Below are 26,967 nucleotides of genomic sequence, written 5' to 3'. Positions count from 1 at the left end.
TTGGTAATGATCGGACAATCCGAACAGAAGTTATAAACAAATATTTCCTTAGCATAGTACTGAAGGTCAAAGAAATTTCCAAACTTTTAGAGCTTGTCCTGCAAAACTCGCTTTTCAGAATTAGCAAACTATTATTTGGAGGTGTCAAACGTCCTTTAACTTAAATTCTGTCTAATTTTGGTAATGATCGGTCAATCCGAACAGAAGTTATAAACAAATATTGACTTAGCATAGTACTGAAGTTCAAAAAAATTTCCAATCTTTGAGAGCTTCTCCTGCAAAACTCACTTTTTAGACTTAGCATACTATTATTTGGAGGTGTCGATATGATTTGTCCCTTTTGTAGGGCCTAACAAATAGAGGAACGAAACAACAATAAAAACGGGCAATGCATAATTGACAACAATTAAAACAGATCGATCAAGAATTAAAAGAACGACAATCAAAACAAACGACCATTAAAGGGCTACAGTTAGCGAATTGTATGTAGGCATACAAGAGGAACTGCATCTAACAACATTGTTGTTGTTATTGCCCATCAAACACCAAAACGGACGAAGAAGACGAACAACATACAGATGTCCATACCACATGTAGGCAATGTTGTTGTTGCTTCTCGTTGAGACAAACAAAAATGACAAAAAGTGCCCACACGTAACCGTGTACGTTAGGGTGGGACTAAAAATACACGAAAACAATTATCATTAAGGTGGGTCGAAATAATGGAATTTAACAACTTTCGAATTAATTTAAAATAAATAATAAAAACATGGACACATTGGACAACTAAAAATAATTAAATTAAAATTATATAAATTAACAATATTCGACAAAAATATGAAACACGAATGGTGTTCTCCTCCAACATCCTCCGCCCGTTGAAGCTTCAAGTTTCAAGAAAAATATGTAGTGATGGAGGATTCAATTTGCACTTGAGTTGCAAGCGAAATATTCATCATATCCTTGAATAAGAAGATGTGTAAGGGAAATCCAATAGCAAATTGATGGTTTAGGGTAACAGTGTGGGGAACTTCGAGGTTTTGCAAAACTGGTGCTAACCCAGCAAAATGTTTGCCTCCAAAGATGCAGTTAAATGATATGTACAAGTGATCTGGATGTGCATCAAATTATGCATTTTCACTGATGATTTTTACAAGAGCGTGACTACTGAAAGATGCACTCCAAAGCACTGCATTTTAACTAACCCTTTGGCACTGCATTTTAACTGACCCTTTGGCATTTCATTTTAACTAACCCTTTTGCACTGCATTTTAACTGACCCTCTGGCACTGCATTTTAACTGACCCTTTGGCATTGCATTTTAACTAACCCTTTGGGGTAGAATAGGAGGCAGTCCAAAGCACGTGTTTGGTACAGGCATTCTGCGGAAATTGTGCAAGCCATTACAAAATATGCCAGAACAAATAAAATGCATTTATTATTTGTGCAAAACAAAAATATTAACAACTTTATTACATTAACACAAATTATGAAAATTCTCCATTGAATTCAATCGCAAACATGCGTGTTTCCTCCGCTTGCATTTGTTCCAAGCTGAACTGTTTTTGCTTCATTTGCTAAATGGGTTGTCTTCCCATCACCAGTTAAGATTTCGACACGTACTCCAACAGCACTCCATTCGGAAATTTTCTTCTGGTGAGTTGCCGGAAAAATGTTCACAAATTAAATATTATTTAAATATTAAATATTATTTAGTTTGTATTAACAAATGTTTGGACATGTTAACACGCTTATCTCTTTTTGGAAAATGAAAGCCGCTGCCTGTAGAGATGTACAATCTGATTTATGTACATATAGGGATCTCTAACAACTGCTAATAAAATGTAGCGAACGGAGTGCCTTTTTCACGACTCCGTTTGGACTGCATCCGGATGCTGTTAAATTGTGAGGAATTGGAGTGCCTTTTTCACGACTCCGCTGAACTGCATCCGGATGTTGTTAAAATGTGACAAGTGGATGTGATTCTTTGGATTGCATCCAAAGGCGGTTAAAATGTGAGGACTGGAGTGCCTTTTTCACGACTCCGGTTGAACTGCATCAAAACATGCCGTGACAGAACTAGTCCACATTGCACTACTTCCAATTTATTTTGCTGGGAAATGTTGAGTTGGTTGAAATACTATTACATCTGGTGCAAAGTGGATGTCAGATGCTTGTTCTATGTGCAAAACTAGAGCGACAATTTTTCAATATACAAATTCGACTTCGGAAAGTAAGTGGATAACATCTTGTAAAGACCGAGCTATCACGTTCTGGAACATCCAGGACGAATTCGAATTCAGTACGAGGGCAATTCCAAAAATTTCCTTGTAATGGTTCACGAAACAGCCGAGCATAACACCAATATGAAACGATATCAGTAGGCCTACCTTTTGTTTAGACATGTCTCCAAAATGTGTTTCGAGTTCCTTCTTTGAATTTTGTGACACGATTTGCCACGAAATAATTCAAAGTCGACGAATGTAGTTCGAGCCAGTGGACGACAGTGTTAAAATATGTCCAAAAGTGCAGCGACGAGACGAAATTTTCAATTTTGGTCGTGATTTTGAGCCACGTTTTTGTGAGAAAAATGACAGCGAATGACAGCGGCCACGCTAGCAAGCAACAACAAAGCTGTCATTCAAAACTGACAATGTGTACCAAGCTTTACGATCTAGAGTTTCGATGTTATCGGCGGCAGTATGTACGTTATCGACGTAAAGATCTTCTTGTAAGAACTCCGAACCACAAGAATGCGATGTGATATGCTTATATGTAATGAGAAACGAAATACGATTTGCGAAAAAAGGGGGCGGCCGATAAACCATAAATATCAATGTGTAATTGGAATACCTGAAGTTCATCATTTCTATTTGTCCTCCACAAAACGAAACCTTCTATCTGGTTCCTTAATTCGAAACTGTCGATACATTTTCGAAATTTTCTGCAGTGAGAGCGTATTTGTTGTGAGCGAAATAAGTGTGGTGATCAACTCTTGTTGATAATTCAACGAATGATTCGACGAAATGCGACCGAAAGCATGAAATACGACTCGAAATTTTGCAGAACTACTTTGAGGCTTGAGAGTGCAATGATTAGGTATTATATAATGCGAATTAGTCAACGATTGTGTGCAGGGTGACATGTGTCCGAGCGACACATATTCTTGCATGAATTCTTCATGCATGTCACGTTCAAGTCGTCTTTCGAACGACAAATAACGTGTACGAGCTATTTCAAATGAGTTACCAAGATAATTGGGTAATTTCTTGAATGGAAGCGAAAATTGTACTCTTCCATAAGAATCAAAATTACTATTTTCGATAAAGTGATTTTCACAAGATTGCTCTTCTTCGGTGTATGTTGCAGGAGACTTCAAATACTTCTCAACTTCAAAGAATCGTTTCAAAGTTTCATCAATATTTTGTTCTTCGTGTGTACTTACAGTTAAGTTACACGTCAACGACGTATTAGAATTACTGGGCGACGCGCCACCAACTATCCATTCGAAAACAGTATTTGCGAGACACGGCAATCCATTTCCCAATAAAATTCTGCCATCCAACAACAAGTCAGAGAATACCTCGGCACTTAAAAGCTTTGTTTGTAGAATAACGTCTAATTCAGTGTTTTGCGGAATATTCCAATGCGAAGTACTGATGAATTTGCCAGGTTGGCGAGGCGATATTGTTTTAGTTACAGCAAATGTTGATGACCATTGGAACGAACTACTTCTCGATTTTATTGTAATGTCGGCAGAACTCTTTATTGCCCTTCGAACTTCTCCGATCCCAGAAATTTCTTGGAAAACTGTCTAAATTTGAGTTTAAGCCTTTTTGCAGCTTCTTCCGAAATGAAATTTAGTTCAGAACAAGAATCAAGTAACGCTCTTACCGTCTGGAACGAGCCACGATTATCCTTCATCAAAATCAAAACAGTTGGAATCATCGCTCTTCTCAAAGAACGAGCCACAAACGAAACTGGATTTGAACTTGTTGATGGTTGCGGTGAATTACAATTCGATGTTGAGGTACTTGGTTGTTCTGGGCTACTAAATATATGCAATAGAGTACGATGTGCAGAATCACAAACTCTGCATCGAGATTTTGAGAGACACTTCCTTATTGCAGTTGACTCCTTTTATTCCACTAATTTAATTGAATTAAATAATATTCCAATATATACAGATTTCAGCAAAGCTTTTGATAGGGTTAACCATAGGCTTTTGTTGTATAAATTAAATTATATGGGCTTTAATGTTAATTTAGCAAAATTGATATCTTCTTACTTACAAAACAGACTACAGGTATGTTTTGTTTGATGGATGTCTCTCGAAATCGATCGACGTGCAATCGGTTGGCACGCAGCGGACCAAATTCAATACTGCATTCTAGATTGCTAATGTACACGCGGAGAACAAGATATGTCTGATCCAACAATATTCCAAGAGCAAAATATATATTGTTATCATATTGTTGGATTCCTTATGTGGTATGTCAATCCAACAATCGTTATTGTTACACTGGACTATATTATGTGTTCTAAATATAAATATGTATTGTCACTTTGACGTGTCACTTGAACGTTTTGGACCAAATGAACAATAAATATTGTTAGAACTTACAATAGTTTTGGCCAGAAGTAACAATATTTATTTTCGAAAATCACAATACTTTTGGTCAAAATGGACAATAAATATTGTTAGAACTTACAATAGTTTTGGTCAGAAGTAACAATATTTTTTGTTATAATTTATAATAGTTTTGGCCAAAATATTATTTAAAGATTGCTCATTTTCGTTACCTTTCTGCTTCCGACTTTTCTCCAATTCAAAGAGGGATTCTTTCTGTTAAACGCGATGCTGATGTCATAATTTAATGCTTGTATTTTTCCTTAATGACATAAATTATTAGTGCTTATAGGGGTTCCAAAGACGTAACTCGAGACTTAGGGGTCGATTTTGCATTGCCACTAAACATGAGTTGCGTTGTCAATTGTCAGCACAACTGAGATGAAATGTTGTATTATTGTTGACAACCCAACTGGGTTGTCGATAAACGTGTTATCGATCAGTGTTTTTTCAAACTTGCGAACTCTATATTAATCCAAAATGCACAATTCGCAAAAAAAATATTTTAAAATGATAAGTTCAGTAGAATTTTTTTTGTTTTGAAGAAAATGTACAGGACATAGTATTTATTGGAATAAATTTGAGGGACATGCCGAATCCATTGTAATTGCCATCTGCACTGTAAGTTGAAGCTCATGTTGGAATGATCTGTATAATCAGTAAATTATTTTAGGTTTAAGGCGTATTCTCGATTGCCAAAAGATGCCGCAGTTTACATTGTGGAAACGGTAAGGGATAACTTCAAAGTAAGTTACAGATCAACAGCAATACCCCCATTTTTAAAAGTGTGCGTTGCGTTTAGATTTTTTGCGGAGGGAAGTTTCCAAAAGTCCCATGGCAATGATTACAACAATTGCATGGGTCAATCTACATTGTCGAACGTATTGAAGGAAGTTGTCCACTTGATAGAGGACAAAGCCAAAATTCGATCGTTTCGAAGTTGACGGAGAAGGAAAAAAAGACAAAGCAAAAATAATTTTTATTCAACAAAAACTGGTTGCCGGTTCGTCAACTGAGATTCGCAACTTCAGTTGAAGGTTGCCATACATAAAGTCATTTTGACAACTGACAACTCCACTCAAGGATAATTGCTATCGATAATCGACCCCTTAGTTCGCATATTACCAAAGCAACGAATTGGTTTAAAACGATGTCATATAAACTCACAAAGCTTAGTAAATAAAGTTAATGAGTTCAAATATATCTTTGAAGGCTCCAGTATTGATATAGTATGTGTTTCAGAAACATGGCAACATTCTGCTATACCTAATAGTATGATAAATCTAAATGGCTATAATGTCTTCCGATCTGATATGGAACGTCGTGGTGGTGGGGTTCCTATTTACACTAGGAATAGTTTAAAAGCAAGATTTCTTCTAAAATCCGATCCAGCCGATCAATTAGAATATATTTTCGTTGAATTTTCATTAAATTCCAGGAAAATCCTAATTGGTTGTTTTTATAGACCAAATAACACGGTAGACTTTCTACAGATTCAAAATGTTTTGGAGACTACAACGTTGGGCTACAACGCAGAGTCGCTATTAACGGACAATATGCTATCCCTGGGTCTCTTTGCCGCTAATAGTAAAAACCCAACTCATTTTTCATCTACTACTAATACCCTTCTTAGATCTGTTCTTTGTTAACAAAAATCCTAACATATTACTTTATGATCAACTGTCTGCCCCTTGTTTCTCTAAACATGACCTGATTTTTCTAGTTTACAAATGCGAAGTATCAGAAACAGTAGAGAAGTTATCGTACCGAGATTTTAAAAGCCTGAACTACTCCGTTCTAGAAGAAAAGATCCAGCAAGTCAATTGGTATGAGGTACATTATATAATTTCTGTTGATCAAAAATTGAAATTCATACAAGACAACATCTTGAAATTGGCTAATAGGCAGGAATTCCAAACTTCCAACGGCAAACAAAATAATGATACATATATAATCAATCTTTGAAACCGATATGGACGTATGGCGCTCAATTATGGGGGTGCACAAGTGAAAAACATATAAATATGATCCAACGATTTCAAAATAAAGTGCTAAGATGCATTGTAAACGCACCATGGTATGTCCGTACACAAGATTTACATCGGGATCTTGGGATAAAAACTATAAAAAAAGAAATAGAAAATATAGCAACAAAACATAACATCCGATTAAGAGGCCATGCTAACACAGAAGCATCAACCTTAGCTGATCAGATTGGTTCGGACCGAAGACTTAAGAGAAGGAAGCCATTGGACCTAGTTAGATAGAAGTTCTATGTAACCAGAATATTTACAATGTAAATTTTATATACAAACACATAAAAAACATATTATGTATTCTTTAAATTTGTTTTAAATTGCTTGTTAGTTAAATGTAACTAGTTGCAATAAATAAATAAAAAAAAATCTTGAGCATTTATGACAGCACGGTACCAATAAAAAGTAAAGGATTCAGATCAAAAACGAAACCATGGTTTCATAACAGTATTAAAAACTTTATAAGGATCAGGGATTTAGCATACTCAAGGTGGAAGCGTTTCAAAACGCCCGAACTCCACGAAGAATTTCGGACAGCCACAAGCAATGTTAACGCACTTATTAATGCTGCTAAAACACAGTACTATTCATCTGAGTTTAACTCGGCAATAAACTCAAAAATCAAGTGGAAACTAATGAATGACATAGGAATTGGAAAAGCAAAATCGTCTACTCAGTATCCTGGAGACATCAATGAATTAAATCAGTCTTTCGACAACAAACCTACAATAGAGACAGACAATACATTCTACCAAAACAACTATACTCCTGATGTCAATGAATTTATTGAAGGCAATTTCGAGTTCAGATGTGTATCACATAATGAAACTCTACAAATTGTTTTGTCGGTTAAATCTACACCTTCTTCAGATGTAATTCGAATTATTTCAATTGTAATTCGATAATTATATTTGTAATTCGTAACATTTCATTTGTAATTCGAAATATTCCATTTGTAATTCGAATTATTCGATTTGAAATTTGAATTACTCCATATGTAATTCGAATTATTCCATTTGCAATTCGAATTATTCCATTTGTAATTCGAATTATTCCATTTGAAATTCGAATTATTCTATTTGTAATTCGAATTATTCCATATGTAATTCGTATGATTTCCTTTGTAATTTCAAATAAAATAATTCGAATTACAAATAAAATAATTCGAATTTCAAATGAAATAATTCGAATTACAAATGGAATAATTCGAATTACAAATGGAATAATTCGAATTTCAAATGGAATAATTCGAATTACAAATGGAACGATTCGAATTTCAAATAGAATAATTCGAATTACAAATAGAATAACTCGAATTACAAATAGAATAATTCGAATTACAAATGGAATAAATCGAGTAGTTGAGTACACCATTTTCATATGTAATTCGAAGAATTTCATTTGTAATTTGATTATTTCATTTGAAATTCGAAACATTTCACTTGTAATTTGAGAATTCCAATTGAATTTCGAATTATTTCATTTGTAATTTGAATTTTTTCATTTGTAATTCGAATTATTTCATTTATAATTCGAATTTTTCCATTTGTAATTTGAATTTTTCTATTTGTAAATCGAAGTTTTTCATTTGGAATTTCAAATGAAAAAAATCAAATTACAAATGGAAAAATTTGAATTACAAATGAAATAATTCGAATTACAAATGAAAAAATTCAAATTACAAATGAAATAATTCGAATTTCAAATGGAATTCTCAAATTACAAATGAAATAATTCGAAATTCAATTGGAATTCTCAAATTACAAGTGAAATGTTACGAATTGCAACTGAAATTATTCGAATTACATGTGAAAATGGTGTAGTTTTTTTCTACTTGCCTATCAATCATTGAGAAAATATGTACTAAAAATTAAAAAAAAAATCATTTGTATTTATCTCATGATAATCATTCTATTTGAGTAGTTATTTACTTGCCAAATGCTCTGTAACTTATAATTATAACTTATTTTTAAGATAACAATATTTTTATATGTAAGTTGGAGTAGTTTTATTTGCAATTAATTTATAATCGGCCCTAGGGCTTAAAATTGCATTCACTGAAATAAATAAATAAATTACAAAGGGAAGGTTACGAATTACAAATAGAATTCTCGAATTACAACTAAAATGTTTCGAATTACATCTGAAAAAGGTGTAATGCTATTGGCCATGATAATGTTGATCCAAAATTTATTAAAATTATACTTCCTTATTTCCTCCCCATTTTCACCCATCTTTTTAATTCAATTTTGATTTCTAGTGTATATCCGGAAATTTGGAAACATGCAAAAATAATTTCTATCCCGAAATCTAATAGGGAATATCGTCCAATTTCCATATTGTGTTATCTTTCCAGGCAAAATCGATGATAATAATGTAAACTGACATTGTTCTACCAGACCACTTCAAGGCATTCGACACAGTCGACCATGCATACTTATTAAGCCGGGGCGATTTGTATGGAAGGAAAAAACCTCAATGGGCCTTTCGCGTTTCTGATTCCTGGGATTGAACTGAGCAAAAAAGTCCACTAGACCATAGGTCTACGGTGAAAATCGAGCCTCCCGATTTTGACTTTAATTTTTTTATCCACGTTTTTTGGAAATGTTGGCATATAACGGCCAAACCATTGAGATTTTCGATCCAACACACAGACAAAAATTGTAGCCAACACAGTTATTAAGAACTCTCTAATACATCGCAAAAGCATTAGAACGCTCCTTCAGGCAGTTTTGGCCTTGAGAAAGTGCAAACTTTTCGGAAAATGTCGATAAATGGCACTGTGCTACAAAAGTTGACCAGAAAAATATTCAAGCGTTCTGATGCAAAATTCTATCGTGTTGGGATCCATGGACAACGAAAATGCCATTAGTTCGTTTGGCTCACTTCGTTATATTTTTTATAACGGTAAAAACAGTGAAAATGTGAGTTTCTTACATTTTCAAATTTAAACGGGCATATCTTCTTTTTTCACAACGGATTTCTATTGATCCTTCTTTCTTTCGAATAAGTTATTATTTTTTTAAATCGGTTAACAAATGGCTAAGTTATAGTGGTTTATGTCTGAAAACCCCCACAAAAACCCTATAACTGAATTTCTCATAATTTTCAAAAATATATTGTTTTTGTTTTTGTTATGTTAAATATTTATTTTGAAAATTGTGAGAAATTTAGTAATAGTTTTTTGGTGGAGTTTTTCAGACTTAAACCACTATAACTTAGCCATTTGTTAACCGATTTAAAAAAATAATAACTAGTTCGAAATGTTGCAGGCTGTCAGTGAGTTTTGTAAACATTACTCTCTGTAAAGAAATTAATGATGAAGTTAAGCCAATGCACTATAGGTCAAACAGCCCATTTTACTGGCCAAAAGTCAGATTTCGCACTTTGTATTTTCACTTATTTTGTGTTACTTTCTTGTAAGAAACACTTCAAATATAATAAAAATAAATTTTGTTTTTGTATGAGAAATTATACCATTACATGGCAGGCTGCCAAATATGTATTATCCAAATATCTTTAAAAACTTGTGAACGAAATATGTTTACTTGTATACGTTCAGGGTGAAACAAAATCACAATATTAGCATAAGTAACGATTTGATTAGAAAGTATTCGATATCTATTTATCAAAAATGCCCTCCTATTATCATTTATGTGTATAAATAGTTATTAAATGGGTGTTAACTTTGAATTTTCGAAGAAAGTAGAACATTTTGAGGTTATGTACGCTTTTAAAGTCTCGGCAACGTTCGGCAATGAAAGTGAAAATTGAAATTGGTTCATTAACTCGTGCCGAATGCAGAAAATTTTATGTGATTTAGCGTAAGTTTGCTCGACAAGAATTATACAACTTCTTTTAGGTTACCATATTTTCCATAATATTGATTTTATTTGAAGTCAGGGTTAAACCTCTTACCAAATAATGTTAACCAAATTGGAGTCTACAGCATTCTGCTGTGTTCTAAAGTCAAATTATTTACAAATCTTTTATAAATATATACAGTTATAGTCAAAATATGTCACATCATATTGTGGGATTTTCAAGGTAATAATTTTAAGGCATATTCACATTAAAACTAAAACGAACAACAACAAAAAAGCTTCTGAACTTATCGGACGTCGATGTCTTCAATTCTGTAGACAAACAACATACCTTCCAGTTTTTGTCCCCAAAGGGTTGAGGTACCAGTTGTGTATTTGGTACATAAAGGGTTAATTTTTTGGCCCACGTTGTTCCATTTTTCTCCTTGAATCTAAAAACGCTATATTAACTTAAACCAAATACTTGTTTTAACTTTAAGACTTTTGGCCAATAAAATGGCCCGTTTGACCTATAGTGCAATGGGGGAATACTCCAGGCTTAAGCAATCATATGATTGAATCTTCAACTATAACAAAACAAACAGAAAACAGCGAAGGCACGCGCAAAAGGGAATTTTTAACTAAATTCCAACAACATACTCACAGGTAAGTGTTTTGATGTTATTTCAACTTCCAGAAATCGATGATTTCTTAGTTGAATCGTGCTGTCAGCTTGCAAATATTTTGTTCTGGTGTTTTTTTTTTTTTTTTTTGGGAAAGCCGAAAAGTGAGCATCATTCTCATTAACTTGAGAATACTCGGTACTTAAAAAGTTCAGGTTTTCACTACAAAAATCATCATTTCAAAAACTGAAAAGACAATTGATAATTCCCTTTGCCGGGATGAAATCATGATATTGGTGGGGATCAGTAAATGATGAAGTTAAGCCAATAGGGGAATACTCCAGACTTAAGCAATCACTATTTTTTTTCAGAATTTCAGAAGCTTTGTGGGTTACATCTTTTGGTAATGTATTTTTTTGAAATGCCAAAAGACGTAACCCACAGTTTATTGAGCATACATTTAAAGAAACTACTATAAATGAAAAATTATAAACAAATTAGAACTGACTTATTGGCCTTGTAATTCTCATAAGGAATGTTGTCATAAAAGTAATGACAATCGCTTGGAATTAAGCATTTTAAGTCTTGCATTTTAAGTCTTGAAATTTCTTTTTTTTTGAAACTTTTAGCCTTTTTGTGTACATCTGAGGAGGATCCACTACCTCAAAGTTTACGGAACTTCTCTGTGGTAGAATCTGGTAGTCATCTTTGATATCAGTTTTAAAAAAAGATGTGACTGCCAGGATCAAAAGCCAATGCTCGCAGTTTATTGACTGTAGGATCCTCCTGTCTTTTTGTCTAAGTAAATCAATACATAAAATTTACGTTTTTCTCTGGACCTATTTGATTACTACAATCAGTTAAATTTATCCAATTATCTCTATTATACCATAGGTTGATTGACAATACCATCTTTTGCAAACTTACAGCCAAATCATATCCGTCTTTGAAGAATACATCTTTGTATTAGAAAGACGTGAATTTTTCGTATCAACGCCTCAAATTTTTAATATTTCCGTTCGTTCTTTCTCTTGGAAAAATGGGCAATATCGAGACGACCTGCTTTACATCCGGGCTTCATTTGTCTTGCATTGCCTTCAGAATAACCACTTCCTTTTGTCCGGTTAACATATTAGCTTCGTTCCAGAACTCAACAGTTTTTACACATTTTTCCCTCAAAATGCGTTCCCGTACACCAAAAACGTTGCAAAATGTTCACTTCACTTTGAACAAAAATGGCGCTGAATAGCTTTCTCTTTAGAAACTTTACACGACAAATTTGGGCGAGCAAAAATGTGCAACATGTTTGCCAGCTTCCGATTGGCTGATACGCCGACTTTGACATTTGTTCCAGTTATTTTGAGGTTTCTGCCATTTTTCCGTTCCCGTACATTTTAGAAAAATGTGTATGTGGAACTCATTTTCGACAGTTTGCTCTTTTGATACTTTTATCATTAACAAAGTACTGGAACGAAGCTATTGTTTTCCATCTGTGCGTTTTAGATGTTTATTTAAATCAGGGCATAGGTCTTCTGTCATCATCTTCAATCATTTCAATTATGGATTTTTTTTGTAAGACCATTAAAAACCGTCTACAGTAAAAAATGTTGATTTAAAAATTAACTAAAAAAATGATCTTCATGATTTTTGAAAAAAAGTTACTATTCTTGACATATCGTCACCTAAGAGTCAAATTACACATATGCACGATGGGGCCAATGGCAGGTTTTTGAGGCAAAAAGTCATTTTTTCAAGTCAGCGATTGAAATCAAATTATAACGGAATTATATTCTTAACACTTTCAAACCTCCAAAACCAAAAAATTACAATCTGGCAACGATCCACGGCGACATGTCAAGCTGTCAAAGATGTCATAATTATGATTCCGTTTATTTCTGACATTCAGTCGTAATTAAACAATTTAAGTATTTTGGCGCCAAAACCTGATCTGTTGATATTATCTATTTTTTAAAAATGGAAAATACGGGTAATGGTATGTAAATTAAGATTATTATTAAAAGTGTAAATGTAATATTAGATGTGGTCAATAATTTGTTGTGTCAGTAAGTGATGGTTTTTGATGTAGTCTGTGGTATCGTCCATGTGTTCTTTGGAGTAGAACTTTCGGCTTCAGGGTGCATTCTCGTAAAAATATGTATCTGGTGAAAGGTGACAATGTCGGCTAACAGATTTTGAAAAGAATTTTTGCGTATACTTGCGAATAAAAAAATTATCAACTTCCAGATATCGTAAAACTTAATTTGGATATTTTTAATTTTTGGTTGGAAAATCAGCGAAAACCTAAACACCTTATAGAATGGATTTCTGCAAAATTTAATCGAGGTGTCAAAGACAACTTCAAGACGGAAGTTAAAAAGCAAATTTATAATATTTGCGCACGCCTTAACCAAAAATGGATAAAAAAACTGAAGGTCAAAAAGTCGTGTATTACAATTTGAAAGCTTATGGTTAGCTAGCGACACAGTATTTACGCTAGAACAAGGTAATGATAAAAAGAAGAGAGCGGCGCCCTAATGTGGATTATAGTGAAGGAAGAAAACTTGCTTCGGAAGTATGCTATGAACACGGCAACAATACCAAACCCTTGATTCATGCCGCCTCTGTTTCGGGCAATTTGTCAAAAGAAAAATATTTAAACTATGTTCTCAAGGAAGTTCGGTATCAACCAACTAAATTGAGAAAACAATTAACTTCGACAGAGAAAATTTATGAACGATATATCCAAATCTGAACCGATTTCAATAATGTTTTCTAGACCAAATTCCGTCACACACTTTAAATTTCATCACAATTGGACATATATAGCGTGATTGCTGCCCGAAATACCTAAAATCGGGTGAAAATATATATGGGAGCTATATCGAAATCTGAACCGATTTCGATATAATTTGGCATACTTTTTTTTCTAGTCGTAATTTCGTCACACATTTTAAATTTCATCGAAATTGGACAGACTTTGCGTGTTTGTTGCCCCAAATACCTAAAATCGGGTAAAAATATATATGGGAGCTATATCCAAATCTGAACCGATTTCAATATAATTTAGCAAACATATTTCTAGACCAAATCCTGTCACACGTTTCAAATTTCTTCAAAATTGGACAGAAATTGCGTGTTTGTTGCACGAAATACCTCAAATCGGGCGAAAATATATAAGGGAGCTATCGAATTCCGCCACGTATTCCAAATATCATCATAATTGGACAAAATTTTCGTGTTTGGTCCATCAATTACTCGAAATCGGGCGAACATATATATGAGAGCTATATCTATATATGAACCGATATCAACCAAATTTGGCAGATTAGCTTCTAGGCCAATTATAAACAACTGCACGAAATTTTGAAGGTCTAGCTTGCCCCTGTGATTTTTTGCCTCAAAAACATATAATCGGCCCCATCGTGATGTGGAGAAATAAGCCGAGTAAGAGGCAATATTGTTAAAGTAAGTACACCATAGGGTAGATAGGTGCATACGTTACCCATTTTGTAGTAATTGGTTCAGTACAACCGGGTCTAACCCGGTTTTGAACCTGGACTTTCGGGTCAAATAACCGGATAACCGGATCCGCCCACGTGGGAATTACACAATCAGCCCAATCATGAATGAAAATTCCGTGCGGAATTTCTCTCTTTTCCCTTCTTTGCTATCACAAACAAAAAATCCGCACGGAAAAAAATTCCGATGGAGAAAAAGTAGGTATCATGAACGCTCTCAAACATGTGTTTTCCTCCAAAAAAATCTCCCTTGCAAAACTGAAGGGAGTTTACAAAAAATCTTAGTATTTCCCACAAACTTTGTACAAAACATGCAAAATAAACACTTTTGTTGGGTTTTTATACTAAAATCTTCAATTCGCGATGGAAATTTATTAAAAAATTAACATATTTTACAAAATAACATTAGTTTGCAAACTCGGTCACTCTCAACTTTATCAACGAAGGATGGCAGAATTTTGCACATACAAAACACCGCTTCGATATTGTTGAAAAACGCTGGATAAATGCATATTTGCAATTATTTTTACTTCAAAATTCATATTTTTTCAATTTTTGCCATCTTTTTATTAAAAACACTCGTTTTTTATACATTCATGATAGTGGCAGTTCGATAGCACAATGCACTGTTTCCTTGGAATTTTACAATCTTATTTGATGATTTTCATAACAAGTAACATCTTCTGAATGTCTTTGATGTGTAAAAGCGTAATTTATTTGATTAAATTTGTTTATTTTGTCTAAAAACACAAACACTTGACATTTTCTCTTTGTTTTCACAACAATTAGGGCACACAAGGTATGAAAACGACCCTTCAGTGCTGCCAAATTCAATGATTATTTTTCCCCAGCTATTCATGATAGGAGGAATGTTCTCTCGAGAAAAAACTATTCCGCGAGAACTGCATTCCGCAAGTATATTCATGATTGGGCTGATTATACTCAATAAACTCTCTCTCTCTCTGGTATTATAATTGCTGCCAAAATCAAAAACTACATTGTTTGTACTGCTGTTTAATTTTCAAATAATGTGGGTTACGCCTTTTGTGTTTTATGAAAATTGCAGTAATCTGTTACGTCTATTGGCATTTCTTGAATAGGATCGTTATTTTTAAACGTAGTTAACTAACTGGCTGATGAAGTAGATCTGTAGCTGGTTTCGATTTCCTTCTCATATCCCATTTTGATCCGGATCATGTAATACAAAAAATGTTTCTGAAACAATGTATAGAAACATTTTATTTATTTATTTATATTGAATTCTTACATGTAAACTGTTAGGGACACATCCCACAATAACAATATGGCATCGCATATTGCAACACTAGTGGAGTGGCATCACGTCTTAGAACACTGTCAATATGGCAACACTCATAATCAACCGCCACTTCATTCTCAGTAATCACTCTCAGTAGTCTTGTAATTTCATCATATTTTCTAAGTTAGTAGCTGTGAACGCTCATCATCCAATAAATCATTTAAACCTTTAGTATTATTAAATATTGTCTTTTATTTAACAACAATAAAAGTACAACAAAAGTGGCGACGAGGATAATGGAAAATTAATCAATAATTGCACACACAACAGTTTGCCAAAATGTCTCAAGAAACAATTGTGAAATTGTTAGCAGAGCAACAACAAGCAATGTTGCAACAAACGCAATTACTTCAACAAATGGCTGAACTTCTTCAAATGCAAGTTCATCACAATCTCCACATACATCGAATTCGTCCAAAGCAGTACTAATGGAATCACTGGCACAGTCAATGACAGCATTCGAGTACGAGCCAGAGAGCGGTCTCATATTTCAAGCATGGTACAACAGGTTCGTGCATGTTTTCGAAAAAGAAGCAAGCTCACTCGAAGACCATGACAAAGTAGCTCTCTTATGGAGAAAAATGTCAAACCAAGCACACGAGAGATTTGCCAACTACCTTTTACCAACAAAACCAGAGGACATGACTCTTAAGCAAACAGTCGAGAAACTTAAGAAACTCTTCGGTAAGACAGAAACACAGGTTTCACAAAGGTACAAATGCCTACAGTTAGCAATAAGTGACAACGAAGACTTCAGAGAATACGCAAGCAGAGGAAACCTACAATGTGAACTTTTCAAAATGCAAGATCTGAAAATCTATCAGTTCAAGTATCTTATTTTCGTGCTAGGACTCAAGTCAGCGAAAGAAAACGACATAAGAATACGCTTACTAAAGGCACTGGATGATGAAAACACTACACTAGATAACCTAGTGGACGAAACACAATGTATTATCGACCTCAAAGCGGACAACAACCTCATTGAGCATCAATCAAAAACAGTCTGTTCACTCAACAAACACGCAGAAAGTTCTAAGAAACACAAAATACCCAAATCACCCTGCTGGTATTGCGGAGACCTCCACTACGTAAAATTTTGCCCCTTTCAGAAACATAAATGCGCAACATGTCACCATGTGGGTCACAAAGACAACTTCTGCAACATCGCCAAATCTGGTAAGAATTTCAAGTCATCGTCAGACAACAATCAAAACAAATTCAAAAACCTCAACAAAGCGAAGAAACCATTCAACACAAAGGCAGTTCACAAAACGAACAACAATTATTTCCGTGATCTCAGAAAATACACAACAGTCAAGATCAACGACAATCCAGTCAAACTTCAAATTGATACTGCATCGGACATATCAATAATATCAGTCAACATATGGAAAGCCATAGGTAAGCCAGAAGCGTTCATAACAGAAGACAGCGCTAGCGACGCAAATGCAAACTCAATCATGCTTCTAGCAGAATTTGAATGTGTCGTCACAATCGACGACACAACAAAAACACTGAAATGCTATATATCAGATATAGATAAACTCAACATCATGGGAATCGACTGGATTCAAGCATTCAATTTATGGCAAAAACCAATAACTTCATGGTGCCATCAAAAAAAATTCGATGACGACATTGCACAATTAAAAAGCAAATATCAATCCGTATTTGACGACAGCACCCAGGTCTGTGCAAAACAAAAGTCACCATACAACTACTGCCAAACTCAAAAGAAGTATACGTTCCTAAGCGACCAGATTGGAAAATTCAGGCATCATAACACCGGTAAATTCATCAAGATACGCAGCACCAATAGTGGTCAGCAAACGTAATGGAAAAATACGAATATGTGCAGACTATTCAACAGGTCTCAACTCAATGGTAGAACCAAATCAATATCCATTACCCACACCGGAAGAAATCCTATCAGATTGTCATAACCGTGTAATTTTTAGTCACTTAGATTTGTCAGGCGCATACCTACAAGTCGAGGTCGACGACGACAGTAAAGAATTACTCACCATCAATACACACAGAGGATTGTATAAATTCAACCGTTTAACCCCAGGCATAAAACCAGCGCCGGGAGCGTTTCAAAGGATTATGGATGAACTATGCGCAGGCATAGACGGACAAAAGCATATATAGACGATCCAACCTAAAATGCCAATTCTTTCAAAAACAAATCAAATATCTAGGACAAATTATAAATAAAGATGGAATCAAACCAGATACAAACAAAATTGTAGCCATTCAAAATCTGAAAATTCCAGAAAACGTTTCAGAGGTAAGATCATTACTAGGCTCTATTAATCATTACGGGGAATTTGTCAACAACATAAGATCTTTGCGAAAACATTTTGACGATATACAAAAGAAGGACACCAAGTTCGAGTGGACGTCACAGTGTCAAAAATCCTTAGACGATTTCAAAAACATTTTGACATCGGATTTACTTTTAATACATTATAACCCAAACCTGTCCATACACGTAGCAGCAGATGCATTATCACACGGAATAGGAGCAGTTATGTATATATCATATGTTTCCAGACAACAGTATGAAAGCAATACATCATGTATCAAGATCCCTCACACCAGCTGAAAAGAACTATAGCCAAATTGAAAAAGAAGGCTTAGCCCTTATATTTGCAGTTCAGCGGTTTCACAAAATGATATTCGGACGCAAATTCACTTTGCACACCGATCACAAACCATTACTGGCAATATTTGGATCAAAGAAAGGTATTCCAGTATACACAGCGAATCGTTTACAACGATGGGCTCTCATTTTACTCGCTTACGACGTCTAAATCAAATACACAAAGGACTTTGGTCACGCAGACGTTTTATCAAGATTAGTCAACAATCACGAAAAACCACCAGACGACTTTATTGTGGCTTCAATATCATTCGAAGAAGACATACGTAATGAGGTAAACGAAGTAATATCAGTCCTTCCAGTTTCATTCAAAATGATCGTGGATGCAACAGCAATAGACACCGATCTACAAATGGTAACCAAATACATACACACTGGCTTGCCAGAAAGCAACAAAAACGTTAACCCATCAATAATTCAATTTTACAATCGCAAAGAAAATCTTTCAATCATCTATGGTTGTATTCTATTCAACAATCGCGTAGTAATCCCTCAAGCGCATCAAAAGAAGATTCTACAACAACTTCACAGAGGACACATTTCGGCAGAACGCAGCAAATCCATTGCCCGAAGCTATGTTTATTGGCCTAACATCGACAAACAAATCTTTGTCCGTGGCCATTAACCACACACCCTCTTGAAAGGATCCATATAGACTATGCAGGTCCAGTAAAAGGTAAATATTATCTCCTTATCATCGATTCATACTCGAAATACCTAGTTATTTACGAGACGTCAACTACAACCACACATGCAACATTAAAAATGCTGAACGAATATTGTGCTCTCTTCGGAAATCCAGAACAATTAGTCTCAGACAACGGATCACAATTCTGTTCAGAACAGTTCGAAAAGTGGTGCAGCAAAAAAGCCATCAAACATACCAGAACTGTACGTTTCCATCCAAGTTTAAACGGACAAGCAGAACGCTTCGTTGATACATTTAAACGTGCATTAAAAAACTCGATGGGGAGGAAACGCCTACGGAAGCTCTTCAGACATTCCTGGAAGTCTACAGATCTACACCAAATCCAAATTCAGCAGAAGATAAGACTCCAGCAGAATCCTTCATCGGAAGAAAAATGAGGACAGTTTTCGACGCCTTAATAAAACCACAACCAACTGAGCACAACATCAATCACAAAATGGAACAGCAGTATAACACCAAACACGGTACCAAAATAGAGAGTTCAATAACGGAGACTTAGTTTTATGCAAGAAACTTTAAAGGAAACAAAAGTTATTGGACTACAGGCGAAATCATCGAACGCAAAGGTAAAGTCATTTACAACGCTCTAATTGACGTTGAAGATAGAAAAATTCTCGTACGCGCCCATACCGATCAATTAAGACACAGAGGCGCAGATTCTCCAAGCAGCGAAGAACCTTCAAAATTGCCATTGGACTTCCTACTTGAAGAATTCGAAATTGATCTACCAACGCAACAACAAGAACACTTTGCAACTCCAACAGGTTCGCCACATTGGTCTCCCAAAAGGATCACATGTCGCAGACAACCTGTTGAAACTATTTCAAGATCACCCATTTCATCTTAAGGAGGGAGATGTTAGGGACACATCCCACAATAACAATATGGCATCGCATATTGGAACACTAGTGGAGTGGCATCACGTCTTACAACACTGTCAATATGGCAACATTCATAATCAACCGCCACTTCATTCTCAGTAATCACTCTCAGTAGTCTTGTAATTTCATCATACACTGCCGCTCACTTGAATAGAACCCCCCCGCAAAATTTTATTCAACCTCCATTTTTGTCCGAATTATACAAGATATGAAGTTTTTAACTTTTATTATATTTCGCTTCATGTGTTTGGAGTAAACATAGTCATTCATCTGCGTAGTCATTCATTATGCGTAAAATATTCGACTCTAGGAGCCAGTACGCTTCCAAAAATAAACTTGTTGACAGAAAAAAGCAAGCTTTGTTAAGCATTACACCTGATTATTTAAAGAATCCTTGCCAAAGCAGGATATACGGGTGTATCCTTAATCAGGAGGGATATACTTTTACTGAATAGTACTCCGATTTGAATATAGAGTGAATATATATTGCTATTCTAATACAATCTTTCTGTATTCGCAAGTTTTAAAGGGGGGTTCTATTCAAATGAGCCAAATCTTTTACTCCAATTTTTGACTTTATTTTGTCTTCCTTGTATAATTCTTATATAAATTGGATTTGAATGCAAATGAATGACTAAGTTTACTCCAAACACATGAAGCAAAATATAATAAAAGTTAAAAACTTCATATCTTGTATAATTCGGAAAAAATGGTGGTTGAATAAAATTTTGCAGGCGGGGGGGTTCTATTCAAGTGAGCGGCAGTGTATTTTCTAAGTTAGTAGCTGTGAACGCTCATCATCCAATAAATCATTTAAACCTTTAGTATTATTAAATATTGTCTTTTATTTAACAACAATAAAAGTACAACATAAACAAAGTCTTTTGGCCAATAAAAGGAATACATTATGCAAATCGCAGATATGTCTCTACTCCAAAACATGGCATTTGAACGTGCCTTATTAATATTAAATATAGAAAGTAGCACCGAGATCATTATTAACTAATTATATAAATTCATATTAAATATAAAAAGAAAACTACGTTCCTGCCACAAGGCAATAGCACACAGAATGTATTGTAATCTACTTAGATAAACATAGATTATCACACAAAGTGTCTAATAAGACGTTTTGAGAACGAAGTCGGGGAAATGCTAAAGTCTTTCAATTCATTCGGCAAGGAATTGTACAGTCGCACAACGCGTACCATAAACGAAAGGTTTATAAGATGGTGAACTGTGGGAATCTGAAGTTGAAGACGGCGAGTTGAAGAGCAAAAAACGAAATCATTTACCAGAAATAGACGGCACTGATGCTTAAATACTTAAAAAAAAAACTAAGCATACGACGAGTGTTCACAAACGCACAGAAGGAACAACCAAAGAAGTCCACCATGTAAGATGTGACGACGACGATTAAATTTATATACAAAACGAATAATCCTGTTTACTGCCAATTGAATCAAGTGAAGATTACACCAATTTGTCCCAGAATAAACATCAAGGCTGTAAAGAAAAATAGGTAAAACCAAGGCATGCGCCAAACGTTTCCTAATGAAAAGCGGCAAAGCGAAATCATTTGCATAGACACTCCGAAGAGAGGAATTAAGTTGGGACCCAACCATATTTATATGACGACAATAATTAAGCTTGTCATCAAACAACACTCCCTGACACAACAACTCGGAAACAAAATAATTGTTCGTATTATTGTGTCTAACAGATACTCCACTATTGAAAGTCGCAAAAACATAGCTTTTGTCTTCGATGGATTTACACTTAGAGAATTATTTATCATCCACCCCTGCAATGCCTCCATTGCATTATCAATCCTGGCCTAAAAACTGAAAAGCAGCTGCACGTCATCATACCCTTACCCTTAACAGAAACAATGCAGGTTGCTCGTGATTTCAAATCTCAATCAGGGAGGAAAATTTCATGGAATAGTATCCGAAACGAAATTTTTGTATTTAAGGTTAAATACGTACAAAACGAATAAAATGCGTACAAAACGTATAAAAGGGGGTGCGACACGGGTTGTAAAGCGGTCAATACAATTACGAAACAGTTGACGTTTCGAAATTTAGTCCTACTGTTTGTTTTCGAATCTTGGTAATACAGCAGAAATTCGCGAATACCAAAGATATTCAAATTTTGAAAAATAATCCATGAGAGAACCGATTGTTGCAGATGAAGTCATCGATTTGACAGTGTAGACTTCGGAATATTTGGAGTACGGGATCAATAATCAAAAGGTAACTCTTTTGACCGGTACTCTTAACACCGGTACTGCAGAGTCAATCGGATATGTTTTGTGACACACTTCACCTCTCACTTCAAGTTACAAGCAGTTTGTATGGACGGACTAGTACGTATTCTTTTTAAATACCCTAATGAATCTTTGGCCCAAGAAATTCGCAAAAAGTGGGAGTAAATGGGGTGAAAAAATGATTGAGGCGTGAAGTGATAGGTGTAGTGTGTCTCAGAACATACCCGAATGTGTACATGCTGACCGAGTTTGCAAGAAAGACAAACCTTCTCCACTGATATGCGCCGTTGATTTGCAACGATGGCAGCATTAAAAATAATGTTGGTTCAGATTTTCGGTATTTTGAAGGTTGTGGCCTCAAAATGGTTTTCTTCTTTGTACAAGAATTTTTTTGAAATGAGTCCATATTTTCATATAGCCTCATAGAACGGTACCTCCCGCTTTTCGTTAATATGTTAGTTTTAGCCGCATTATTCAACCGAAATGCCTGAATTAAATACCAAAATTCTTCTTCGTTGCCCTAAAAGGCAAAATGACAAAATAAAAACCGACTGAGCCCGATGAGCTGCCTACTAACAGCGAGGCCAGTCACATAGATTGGTGGTTGTGTGTGTTCGAATCGTCGGATCAGCTCCAACGAGAAAATTAATAAAAATTAACATTAAAATGATCTTCACCCTAACAGGCAAAATTTCAAAACAGTTTGACGTTTTGATGCTATAGAACAGTGATGGCCACCAACAACAACTTTCCTATGCCCGCGGGCATACGACACACACGTGCACTGTAAACACATTCGTTCGGTTAACGCATTGTTTACGTTTCCACTCACACTAGCGCAAGTTATAATCTGCAAATGTGTGATTTTGGCCATCACTGCTATAGAACGATACTTCCGGTTTTCTAGATTTTGAGTGTTTTAGCCTCATTAATCAACCGGAATACCTGAAAATTCGCTATTGATAAAAATATAACAGGCACAAAATTTTCCATGTAAAAAATCTGACAGTATAGGTCCACCTTTTGGTATTGCCTCTATATAAGGATACCACCCGATTTAAGATTTTTTGAAGTTTTTAGTCACATTTTTCTACCGACCTGGTTGTAATTTGGAATTTTGTGTACCCAGAAGATAGAAAAACTACTCGCCTAGCCCTCATGAACCGGTTTTGGCCAATTTTGTTTATTTTGAAGCATTTTTGTCAAACTTTCTAACCGAGATTGCTGTAATTTGGTATTGTGTGTTGACAGAGGATACAAAAGCTCAATTCGGAAAATTATAAATATTGGTCCATTTTTTGGAAAGAATAACGATGACGCCCCATATGAGCTCTTTTAAAGTGCTTTGCTCCATTTTTCTTCTGAAGTGAAGCTCAGTAGGTAGAAAACCTTAACGCAGAAATTTATTAATATAAATAGATTATCTGCAAGGAATGAGCGTTAGCGTAGAGAAAGAGCTTTGTACTTTCATAAACGAAAGGAAACTAATTCCTTTTACTACAGTTTATGGTGGAGGGTATAAAAAGTTCGGACCGGCCGTTCCAACTTGTTAGCGATCAGTTTAAATTATTACGTTATAAACTACCAATATCCTTTTTCCATCCTTAATTTTAGTATGTATTTTATTCTAAATATTTTTTAATCCGATCCGATGTTTCATGAATTGTACTTGCACAACACACAACAACTTGTGCATTCATGGAATTGGTTCTAATGCTTAAGAAAAGATCTGATGTTTCACGAATTGTGTTTATCATTTAAGGAATTCGGTCAAATGATGATCGGATCATTCATGACTTCAATACAAAAGATCCACTGAAGTCATGGTATGGCATGGAACCACCAAAATTGTACACATTAATCTCTCTACATTTTGTTTCGTAAACTATTTATGCAAAATGCATTTTTAAGTCTGCAGTGTGCCAATACAGACATGGGCCAATTTATAACACACGGCATAACCGAAAAACATCTAGGGCAATGTTACTATACAAAAAAAAAAATCCCACATTTTCGTATTCTAAATAAAATTGTGTGGGAGTTATTTCCCATATTCCATATCCCTTAATTCTGAATGAAGTTCCGGAAATAGTATTTATTTTCAATCTTGAATTGTGGGAGAATTTAGTGTCTATTTGTGGGAAAAATCTCCTCAGCAAACAGTATGGGAGTTTGATTAAATTGTTCAAGAAGTTTGTGTGAATATTGAGAATAGGGCTGAAAAAATTAATTGATAACCTTATTATTAATAACCTTATTATTAAATTATTAAACACATGCTGTAATTTCTGTTAGGAATCATCAGGAATTATAAGGATTCTATTTATTAACCTTTACTTTTTTTAAGAGCATATAGAAGTATAAAGATAAACCTAGGCAATTATGTACGTAAATAGAGTAGTTTTAATTATAGCAAATATTTATTAATGTTTACTGGATTTGAATTAAAAGCAAATAACATGAGATGCAGTTCAGAGTTTTTTGTCAATTAACATTATTTTTCAAAATGGTTGTATACCTTACTAATTTAAGTAATGCATTTATTGTTACTAATAAAGTAAGTAAAAATGTATACTTTATATATTTCAGCCCTTCTGATCCATTGGCAGCTACTTCGAATTCAACTTTTCAAAGCTCCGATTTGGATTTCTACAACAATACTGTACCTGTTTCCCCTCACGTGAATGTACCCATTTCGGCGAGTATTCAATATCGCGCAGCTCCACCACCACTTCCTCCTAGAAGAAAGGAACGGACAGAAAGTTGTGCAGATATAGCCCAAAAACGACAAGCTCCAGATGCACCAATGGTAAGTTTATATTGTTAATCGAAAAATGATTCTACATAATATTTTTATTTCAGCTTCCCCCAAGGGATGGAGATTTGAGTCCTCCTCCAATTCCACCAAGAATCAACAATCATCAATATAACTGTCACTCGAATTTTCCAGGACATATATATGACGTATCAAATACAAACAGCTTGTTATTGCCAAATACCAGCACTATTATGATACGTAGAAATTCAGCAATAGAAAAGCGTGGAGCCACAAAATCTGCTGCCTCAAGCACATCATCAGCATCGCCATTATTATTATCAAATTTGACAACGACCTCCATGTCATCGCCTACATCCACGACTAGTTCAAATATACCCGTTGCACTGCCCCATCTAAGCCATTTAAGTACAATAACATCATCAGACGACCAATCAATATCTCCTGCGTTAAGCTCATCCACAACAACATCTCCAATGACACCAATCACTCCCATATCACCACATATCCCAGCAGGATATCAGCCAACTGATATATCCCATCATCACTTGTATCTTAAAAATATTTCAAGTTCCTCATCTTCCATGTTTTCTCAGCATCCATCTACGTACCGTCAACGGAATCCTAACAGTATCTCACTTGGCAGTCAACAAATATCAATATGTAATGAATTATGTCCAAATACAGATAATTTACCAAAATTGCCACCAAAACCTAGTCTTGGTGGAAATGCTTGTAACAATTCAGGTACGAAAAAATTCATTAATAATTTATACATATAAAATTAACATTTTGTCTCTTTCAATATAGACAAGTGTACTACTATGTTTCCTTACCCGAGTACAAATCACGAATAAAAATCTGGTGATGTGATATGGATGCAAGAACAATTGGTATATTAATACTAATTTGTTATGTTATTGTAAATAAAAATACATTATTGAACGTAGTAAATGATAATAAAATATGATACTCTTGTTAAATTTTGCTTGTTTCTTTTGTTTTGCACAATCGTGCAAACAATTTTCGGGCCATGGTCGGGGGTATAGAAAATTCCAAGTGGGGGAGATAGTACTCGTCTGCGGAGACCGTAGTGTGTGGAAATGTGTCGGTTTGCTCACTTTGTACACCTGGAATAATTGTAATTATATTATTTTATGACATAGGACCCTCTGCGATCACGTAGAACCTCTGCGTTCACTAATGCTTGTCGTGAAATAACGTCTACGCGTTATTACTTAAAGGCTTCTGACTCCATTACCACCGCTTACAAAAGGTAATCTCTTTGTCTTTGTAAGAAAAGAAGAATCGCCAATAAACTTCAATCATTTTAATATTAAGATTTAATACTGGCTGTTATTATTTATTGTTCTTTTTTCCCCCACTGCTCATCATTCGTTAACGGAGCTAACGAAGAAACCTATGGATTTCGCCTCCCTCACCTAAACATTTGATCGCATCGAGTCAAATTAAAGACACCCTTGTTGTTGTTACCCCCCTCTTGTACGAGTTTTGAAACCTAAATTTGTTGTTGACTGGATTTTGCACAACATTGAAACACCATACACACACCAGGTACGTAAACCCAGATGTAGTATCCCCCCATACCAGTTGCTGATATTAATAGAATGTTCGGTTCGAAAACGACTATCACTGTCGAATGCTTCGTCAAAAGTTCGAAAGCGATATCATTTTCTAACATTCGGTGAATGTTTTTTCTTCACAAGAAAAATTGATTC

At 34.9% G+C, this 26,967-nt stretch overlaps 1 protein-coding gene across 4 annotated transcripts in view; it reads left to right on the top strand.

Annotated features, from left to right (window-relative positions):
• Positions 1 to 26,211, top strand: part of Sos (Son of sevenless guanine nucleotide exchange factor) — a 130,885-nt gene extending 104,674 nt beyond the window's left edge. For all 4 annotated transcript variants that reach the window (XM_073968584.1, XM_073968583.1, XM_073968582.1 and 1 more), the window contains exons 14-16: positions 25,042 to 25,261; positions 25,315 to 25,975; positions 26,039 to 26,211. In XM_073968584.1, the coding sequence (XP_073824685.1) occupies positions 25,042 to 25,261; positions 25,315 to 25,975; positions 26,039 to 26,085 (928 nt within the window). In that variant the 3' untranslated portion in view covers positions 26,086 to 26,211. The remainder of the gene's footprint in view (positions 1 to 25,041; positions 25,262 to 25,314; positions 25,976 to 26,038) is intronic.
• The last annotated feature ends 756 nt before the right edge of the window (positions 26,212 to 26,967 follow it).

This window comes from Musca autumnalis, unplaced genomic scaffold (assembly GCF_047663935.1).
Source record: "Musca autumnalis isolate F117 unplaced genomic scaffold, ASM4766393v1 scaffold_2, whole genome shotgun sequence".
In the NCBI taxonomy this organism is placed as follows: domain Eukaryota; kingdom Metazoa; phylum Arthropoda; class Insecta; order Diptera; family Muscidae; genus Musca; species Musca autumnalis.
This window is presented reverse-complemented; position numbering and strand designations above follow the sequence as displayed.